Consider the following 9,407-nt stretch of genomic DNA (forward strand, 5'->3'; position numbering starts at 1 on the left):
GATGCTGTCTGTTTCCTGACGATTGTTGAGTGGTCCTTGAGCAAAGTACCATGAACCCCCCCAGCCTTCAGTTCAACTGGTGAAACTCCACTCCCACCTCCGGTTCAAGTGGTCCTGCACATTTTGCACACCCCTTTCACTCTGACTTCACTTTGCATCCCTGCGTGTATATATGCCCTGCAATTATCGACCGAACAGTCCCGGAAGTCAGTTGGGACATGCGCAAGCTCCGCATGACCCTAAACAAGATAAGCGGTTGGATGATTGGATAAAATGGTAATTTTTTGAACTCTTACTCATAATGATGGTTGTAGTGCTACCGTGAATGGAGAAGGTGGTGAGATGAACATGGTGGTAACACTAACACGTACACATTAAACAGCATATGTGAACACGGAAGACCTTTGGTGCTTTGAGATTTAAAATGGTAAAATTAGTGCCTTGGTTCAAAAATTTTTTTGGGGAAACACTAAACTTAGGGACGAGTGTGACTTTATAAGGAGTAAAAATAGCTTTGAAATTTCCTAACGTAAGTCATGATACTGTCGCGTGTTATCACAGTGCCATCTTGTGGACAGATTACAGTATTGAGGCCAATTGACTTTTTATCTTTGGTTATTTAACTGGCACTGTAAGTGTCTGTTGTTAATTAAAAGTGTGATGCACACTAGACATTGGCAAAAAACGAGGGTTCGTTTCAAGGGAATGGGAACTTCTGGAATTATTCCATTGCCAAGTAATAGTGAACTTTGTGCCTTCTTAGGGGCTCGCAACAACGGGGGTCCTCGTAAGAGCAATAAGAACAAACAAGAACCAAAAAAGAGAGCCTGGAGAATAACAGAAGAACGTGTCGTTTAAGGAAGTTTTTCAATCGTATGTTTTATGTTTCATTTAAATGTATGCTTGATTAAATGATTTCAATAGAGGCCTATTGTTTATTTTCTGTATACTGTACCTTACAGGTCAGTAGTTTTCGAACAACCCAATTTTTTTTCCATTAACAAAAAAAAAATAAATAAATAAAATAAATTCATGCAGTTCAATGTCTCATTATATTCTGAAATAAAAACATATCGTCGGACACATAGCGCAATTGCCTCAGTCATTATTTTGGAAAAAGAAAACATTTTTAGAACCACATTGTTATTGTTTTAGTGATATTGTAAACAAACTGCAACAATAGGGGAAAACATGTAAGCAAAAGGAAGGTCAGGTCAGGTCAGGTCAGGTCAGGTCATCCCATGGCCTAGGAGGCCGTAGGGGTGCCATGGTGGACGTCTGGACCGTCAGGGATCTCCAGCACTCTCGGTCCTTAGCTGTTCGTAGCAGGGTCTGGAAGCTGCAGTCAGTCCATTCCTTAAACATGTAAGCAAAAGGAAAAGGTTAAATAAAAAGATACCAATGTGTTTTTGCTTATTTTGCAAAAATGACTTTTATGCTGTGCCGCAGACTATATTCTTCAAAAATTTCTTCCCAACTCTGTTGCAGAGTAAGCCATTAATTCTGACATTTTTAGGTTGCTTTACCTTTTTTGGTCCCATTCAGCCCCCAGAATCTTGATGGTTTTAAAGTCTGGTGACCGCACTACATTATTTTCCATTTTTATATTTTTAAATCAGTTTTTTGGACATTAGTACATCATTTTCAACATACAATAAATAAATAAATAAGACAGACGCCACTTTTACAGTAAATACACGGGCCTAGATGAGATTCGGTATCTCATGATGCTTTATCGCTTGGAATGTTGTTCACTCTTGGGGTGACATGTTATTTTACTCAAAATCATCCCTTAAAACTCATTTAATGTCAAAACGTTTGCGAAAACTCAATCATTTCGTGCCGAAAAATATGAATACGTTTTGGGTGTTTTTCATTAAAATATATATAAATAAAGGGCTTCGCACCTCCTCGGTCAGTGTCGAGGCTGTGGGAATGATTTCAGTATGATAAATCGCCACGAGATAGCAGGAGTGGCTTTGATCAGATATTGGTCGCGCGAGTGGGTGTTGGGTGTGGTCCGGCGATCATACGTCAACGGAAGCGATGTCAACAGAGAGAACATGAATAGCTCACGACAACAGAGCTTTTTCAAATCAAAAGATGATGACGAGTCCCATCGTCATTCTTGACGAACATGCGCACACACACGCACACACACACACACACACACACGCACACGCACACACGCACGCGCACACGAAGTTCAAGAGCAGGGAAAAGGTCATGCATAGGTCATGCATCTGTGCAGTGTTTATCTTGCAATAAACTGTTATTTCGCAATCAAAGTGATCTTTTTTGTGTGATTTAGCAGGAAAATATTGTTGAGATTTTTGAGGTATGGTATCACAAATGCAAAAATAATAACATCAAAGTAAAAGTTTTGCTTGAAATGCATCCTTTCACAAAACACGCTTTTTCTCTGAATTTTTCCTTGTAAACGAGTATTTTCAAGAACCTTACCAATGTCCAAATGCTGTTTACTAAAGAATTATGAAAGGTAGAAATGTAATTTTTTCCCCCTTGAAAAAAGAGGGTTAAAGCCTTATTTTGGTTTGTTCCATGCAGCGGGAGAACTCAATTTTCAGTAGCCCTTCCACAATTAGTCAAGATGGTCAAAAATAGCTGGCACAGGCTCTCCCAATTTGAGAAAAACAGTTGGCATTTAATGAATTTTGAGGAAATTCACCAATGCATGATTATAGGTTAATCAGCATTGTTGGGAGAAATGCAGGGTTACTGGATGACAATTTTTACGTTGTACCTTGAACATGTCATTGAATATCTATATTTTTACATTTTACATTTAGTTCTCAATCATCTATCTATCTATCTATCTATCTATCTGTCTGTGTCTGTCTGTCTGTCTGTCTGTCTGTCTGTCTGTCTGTCTGTCTGTCTGTGGTAGCGTGGTCGATTCCCAACCCACAAATTGTACAGAAGGTGGCAGTGATGCGACGACAGCAACCGTGTGTGTCTGTGAGGCGTAAGAGAAGAAGAAAAATAAACGAAGAAGAAGAAATATGGCGGCCTTCGGAAAGTCACGGTGCTTATGTCGAGGCTACTCTTGGTTGCAAAGTGTTAAGAGAAATAAAAACCTGCATGTAAAATGCGTCACCAGGACTTTTTGCCGCGATCCGCAAGACAGCGGTATGTATTTTATTCAATGCATCATGACGTGCTGAGCAAAATATGTAAATATCAAGCTGACCTTGTCATGTGTCGCAAGTACAAAACATCCACGTTTGGATTTGTTGTACAAACTATTCTGTTTACTGTTCACCATCCACAGCTTCTGCATTTTTCAATTGTGAAAAAGGACGTTGTCTTTTAGTAGATATTGCAATGAAACATTATTTTTCCAGCTGATGTTGTTTGGTTGGTGTAGTTTGATAGAAAAATAAATTGCAATTCAGAGTACCGGTAGCGTTCTACATTTATTATGGTGAAGATAGATAGACAATTGTGTCATGTTGCTCGTCAATTAAGTTCAGTAAACTGAATTAAGATAAATGTTTACCTTGAGCAGTCAGTCTGAGGCATAATTAGGATTGCATATTTTCTCTTTCTTAGGGCAAAACACCGAAAAGCCCCAGTTCACAGACCCAGTTGTGCAGGACATCCTCACCAGGATAACAGGCCTGGATCTGCAAAAGGTGTTCCGATCACTTAAACAGGAGCTGAGCCCGCCAACGTATAAACTCATGACCGATGAACAGTTGGAGCAGGTGCCTTCAATGTTACCCTTTTTTTTTACTTGTAATCTCATCTGTGACTTTTTACTCAGTAGCCACTATATGCTTTCAGGCGATGACGTTGGCCACGGAGAAGGCAAAAAAGCTGCTTCAAATGCCACCCGTTTTACCTGAGAGGAAGCCCATCAGTGACATACTGTCTGTGGACAAAATTCTAGATGGGATGGATACAGCCAAATACGTCTTCACAGACATCACCTACAATATTCCACACAGGGTAAGTACATTCACCTTCATTATCTAAACAAAAAAAAAAAAGAGCAGGGAACATTTTGGATAGACATTGCTTCAACCTATATTGGTGGAAAACTTCATTGAAGGCAAGGCAGCTTTGTACACCACATTTCATACACAAGGCAACTCAGTGTACTTCACACAAAAAAGAAACAACACCTAGGCCAACACCTGAAAGCCACAAAATATCAGAAATGCCTCAGAATTCAGAATAATGCACAGTATTCGAGCCTTTTCTGTTGCTGGTCCCTCTCTCTGGAATGACCTCCCACTGAACATTCGGCAAGCCTCCTCGCTGCCCATCTTCAAAACCTGCCTCAAAACTCACTTGTATTCGTTGGCATTTAACTCAGCATGTCTTAGATTTGTTCTTGGTTTTGCTGTTCGGTGCCTTCTACCGTCTTTATTACCGATTTGCTTTACTGTTTATTGTATATGTTAAATTGCTCCATGTACAGCACTTTGCATGCAGCGATGGCTGTTTGAAAGTGCTCTATAAATACAGTTGAGTTGAGTAAATCAAATCTACCGTATTTTTGAAGACCATACGGCACACTGTATTAAAAGGTGCATTGTCAGTTACAGGTGCTGTTTCTGTATTGAACGCACACAAAAGACACAAACATGGTAAAACGTACGCTATCACAAAAAATATGGTAGCATGCATGCACTCTAGCATATGTCTTTAAAAAGGCAATGGGAGCAAAACAGAGTTCAGTTGTTCGTGAAGTATTTACCAATCCTCAATCCTCATCCACAAATTAATCAAAGTCCTCATCTTCTGGATCCGAAATGAACAGCTGGGCAAGTTGTCCATCAAACACGCCAAGTTCCCTCTCGTCATGGTCAGAGTCAGTATTGTTGCCGTGCTGCACCTCAGAAATGATGCCGGCTTTTGCGAAAGCTCGAACATCAGTGCAAACAGACACGTTAACCCAAGCATCCCCAACCCATTCACAAATAGTGGCATATACGCTGCCCCCCAGTCTTAGTAAAGCTGTGTCACTCCCACGCCGCTCGCAACTTCACTTTGACCACCCTATTTACACCGATGTCCAGCGGTTGGAGTTCCTTCGTCAAGCCTCCCGGAATGATGGCAAGCTCCCAGTTCATTTGGTGCCCATTTGATTGGCCTTAATGATGACTCTGGCTGGAAACTTTTCTTTCGTCTTATAAATCACCGTACATGGCCATTTCTGTCCTTTACCATGGTAAACAAGCACACCAGTAAAAGCAGACTTTTCATGCCCCGTTCTGCGTATCGCTACCGTGCTGGTCCCCTTCTTCTCTATGGTGTGGTTCACCGGGATGTCCAAAGTGAGCAGCAAATTGTCCATGCCGGTGATGTGGTTAGGCTGGATGTGTTTGCTGGCAATATTTTTGTTGTAGTTCAAAATTCAAAGTATGCTTGTCCCTCATCACCGTAGCCCAAGCGGGTAAGCTAGGAATGTGAAGATTGGTTGAGAGAACAGTTGGTAATGGAAGCCAAGTGAGGACGGCAGAGTGGCAGAATAAAGGATTAAAATCTCCAAGAAAGCGGCTTAATTTAATGCAACGCAGAGCGTTACACTTTGTACTGCAATTGGAGTGGAAGATGACCAGCTTTTCCTTGAAATCTGCCGCATGTTGCTGCGCCACGGTCGTCCTTGCCCGGATGGAGTGATGGCGCCACCACGGTCGTCCTTGCTCAGATGGATGGATGGATGGATGGCGCAGTTTCATAAAATGAAAGCACCATGGATTAGTTGATCTTGAATTCTCTTGCGTCTGCTCGATTCCCATGGTCCTCTTCGTAGGTGCCATTTTCACGATGTTGTTATGCACAATGCACGTACCGGCACGATAGGCACCTACTGGTGGCGTGCCTTTCGCGTCCTTTTTCACGCCCACCCTTCCCACTTTAACGTCCACATGCTGTCCTCAGTTATGGTCCTCATTTCCCAGCGTGTCGGCATAACATCAGTCAGTCAAGCGGGAGAGCTCATCCAAGTCACACAACAGCATTCACAGATTTTGGAACTCTCTCATTATTAGGTGTCCCATCCATTTTGGAGAAAATGTTAAGACTTTTAAGTGCTCCTTATGGTTGTGAAACTACTTATTTGTATCTCCTTTCCTGTTACTGAATGGATATGCATTGCCAGTGTATTACCGATGTACTGCAAATCTTTTTCAGACACACACAAAAATGTAATAGGGTTCCTGTGTTTTTATTATTATTTTTGGTCACTTAGTCTTCATCTACTGTATAGTGACTTTGTGTTTGTTATCCCCTCAGGAAAGGTTCATCCTTGTGAGGGAGACCAACGGCACTCTAAGAAAAGCCACCTGGGAAGAGCGGGACCGACTCATTCAGGTCTACTTCCCAAAGGATGGACGCAAAATCACTCCGCATCTGCTCTTCAATGAAGAGAACCTAAAGGTTGAAAATAGCCCAGTCAAATATCCCACCCGAGCTGCGTTTTACTTTCAGTCTTGTTTGAAATTATACTGTAGCTGTTAGAGCGATTAAGGGGTAGTCCACCTCCAAATTTTCATTACAAGAATAGGTTCTCTGCAACCCGACACGTCTAAACATGAAATTCTGATACGTATTGTCTTTGTGGAATATGAGCCCCTCCGTGAGCCGTCACCTTTCCGTGGTGGAGGGGCTTGTGTGATCCTAGGAGCTAAGTTGTCTGGGGTTTTGCGCCCCTGGTAGCGTCGCCCGTGGCAAACAGGTCTTCAGGTGAATGACCAGACAAAGCACCGTTCGTATGACCTCCTATGATGAAAACAAAAATAAGACGGCATTTTCCCTTTCCCGGACGCGGGTGACCGGGGGTACCCGGGTCTGGAGTCAGGCCTGGATATGTGCCTCGGTGGAGCCATTGTCTCACCGCTTGTCTGGGAATGCCTTGTGATGCCCTCAGGAGAGCTGGAAGAAGTCTCTGGGGAGAGAGAAGTCCGGGCCTCCCTGCTAAAACAACTGTCCCTGCGACCAAACACAGATAAGCGGTAGAGAAAGGATAGATGGATGGATGGATGATGGAATATGAGTTAAGCAGTAACAAGTTGTTGTCACCTGAAAATGACATCACAGTTGCTCACGGCTCCCCTAATGCCCAATCATGGTTCAGCTTCAGCAATTTGGCTAAAAATGTGTGAATTTTACTGCTTAATTCATATTCCACAAATGCAATATGAACCAGAATGCACCGTGTTTAGACTAGTGGAAGCGCGGGGAACATATCGGAAAGACAATTTTTGGGCTGACTTCCCCTGAAAACAACCATGACATTATGTAGCTGTATGAATTTTATTTTGCTATGGACAGACAATTAAAATTCACACCGAGTCCCTTGCTTTTATTTTCTGTTTTATTTGCATACTCCTATTTTCTATTAGATGGTGTTCTCTCAGGACCGACATGAGGATGTTTTGGACTTGTGTCTAGTCCAGTTTGAACCTGACTCTTCACAGTACATCAAGGTTAGCGGACTACTTCGCACACCATCTGAGCTCCAATTTTTCGACAGTCAAGTAAAGCAATGTTGCATTCACCAAACGTTTGTGTCAGGTGCATGCAGCCACCTATGAAGATCTGGAAAAACACGGGAAATACGAGCTTCTTCGTTCTACGCGGCACTTTGGAGGCATGGCCTGGTACCTGGTCAATGCTCGTAGGATTGATGGCCTCATCGTGGACATGTTGAAGAAGGAATTGTGAGTTGAAGTGTGCTGAAATTGTAAGATTGATTTCACATCTGTACAGTGCTGTGACATCGTATTAGCGCCCTTCCTGATTGCTGCGTTCTTCGCATAGTTGTAACTGAAATCTTTGTGTGGAAAGAATATCCAAAGAAGACAGCAATCGGGAAGGGGGCAAATACTTTTTCACGTGTGTGTGTGTGTGTGTGTGTGTGTGTGGGTGGCTGTAAAAAAAATACATATACATATATATATAATTTATAGGTTCAAAATAATTGTGTTTATTTGAAGAGCAACTTTCTAAATTATTTATGGGGTCGGCTTAATCCCAGGGAAGCATAGTTTTTGATAAATTATAAAAACATGACAATATAATAAATGCATACTGTAATTGTTTTTCTTGTTTTTCTTTTCATAAAATCAATTTGTTTTAATTTATTAAATTCACATTGTGTATAGCAGTACACCTTTTCTTGTCTAGGAGCAAAGCTAAATTGATTATCAAAAGCTCTGCTATAATGTAATTTTACAAATTAAAATAATTTAGTTTTGAAAAATTCCTTGATATATTTACCCCATAAAAAAGGTCAAGGTACAAGAAGAACCTGAACTATTTTCTATTGAACTGTTTATAATTTAAGACCGGCATGTCCAGCTGTTGTTCTTGACGGCTGCTGTCCTGCGTGTTTCAGAAATTTTTTCGTCCGCCAACACACCTAATTCAAATGATCAGGCCATAGGCAAGCTCTGAAGAAGCCTGATAATGATCCCGATCATTTGAATCCAGACTACTTTAAAGTGAAACAACACAGAATCACTCCAAAACATCACAAAATATCAATTCAAATTTGTAAAATAAAAAGGTGGGTGAGGAATGGCATCCAGATAACGTTTGTATTGTAAAGATAGGAAATGCGAAAAACTGAGTGTCTTTGCTTTGAGCAGCTTTCGTCAGTCAAAAATTAAATGCCTTGTTTTGATTCTCCCAGGAGGGACTGACATTGCTACAATTCACAGTCTTCATCCGGCATCAAGCAACAATTGCGTTCGAGCCTTGTTTCATCACTTAGGCCTGTATTATGTTATGTGTTCTGTACAAAACTATGTTTTTGTTTTTTTACACTCCATTTCTGTACCAAGTTATAAAGAAAAATGTGCTATCGCATATAGATTGTCACGCAATTCATTTTAGGGAATGAATGAAAGGCCATGTATGGTGCAGAGATGAAAGTCCTCCGGATTTTCCCGGACTTCCGGGTTTTTCAAAATTTTATGAAAATTTCTCCGGACAATTGAGGAAAATTTGCATAAAATTAATCCGGATATTAGTTGACAACATTGAACGAAGACGCGTTTGAGTTCGTTGTATTGCTTTCACGAGCGTAGCCATATTGAGGCACTAACACTAGTAACAGTAAAGAGATTTTTATTTGTGTAATAACGACAGAAGACATGACGGCGTTTGACTAATGGTTTAGTAGAACGAATGGCAACTCGCAACAACAGTAGCAAGCGTCATTTTGCCTCTTGGGTTATACCATCTCAACTACAACGTGGGGGATAGTCCCCAAACAATTTTCGTCTCTTTATAAACACTCCTGCTAAACCCCAGTGGAACGAATAAAAGACGCCGTGGACAAGACAGTTGTCGTAAAAAATATATTTGGCCAAAAAGGGAAAAACACAGATTGGCAGAAAATTGTGTCCGTCCGACTTCCGAGTGTCGTC

General features: G+C 41.3%; 1 protein-coding gene across 1 annotated transcript in view; it reads left to right on the forward strand.

Moving 5' to 3' along the window:
• Nucleotides 1–2,997: 2,997 nt before the first annotated feature.
• mrps22 (mitochondrial ribosomal protein S22) overlaps nucleotides 2,998–9,407 on the forward strand; it is a 7,694-nt gene continuing 1,284 nt past the window's right edge. Inside the window, exons 1-6 of the mRNA XM_019861541.1 lie at nucleotides 2,998–3,150; nucleotides 3,574–3,728; nucleotides 3,808–3,972; nucleotides 6,268–6,411; nucleotides 7,377–7,460; nucleotides 7,549–7,694. Of these exons, the coding sequence (XP_019717100.1) occupies nucleotides 3,024–3,150; nucleotides 3,574–3,728; nucleotides 3,808–3,972; nucleotides 6,268–6,411; nucleotides 7,377–7,460; nucleotides 7,549–7,694 (821 nt within the window). The 5' untranslated portion in view covers nucleotides 2,998–3,023. The remainder of the gene's footprint in view (nucleotides 3,151–3,573; nucleotides 3,729–3,807; nucleotides 3,973–6,267; nucleotides 6,412–7,376; nucleotides 7,461–7,548; nucleotides 7,695–9,407) is intronic.

Source organism: Hippocampus comes, unplaced genomic scaffold (assembly GCF_001891065.2).
Source record: "Hippocampus comes isolate QL1 unplaced genomic scaffold, H_comes_QL1_v1.1 scaffold122, whole genome shotgun sequence".
In the NCBI taxonomy this organism is placed as follows: Eukaryota; Metazoa; Chordata; class Actinopteri; order Syngnathiformes; family Syngnathidae; genus Hippocampus; species Hippocampus comes.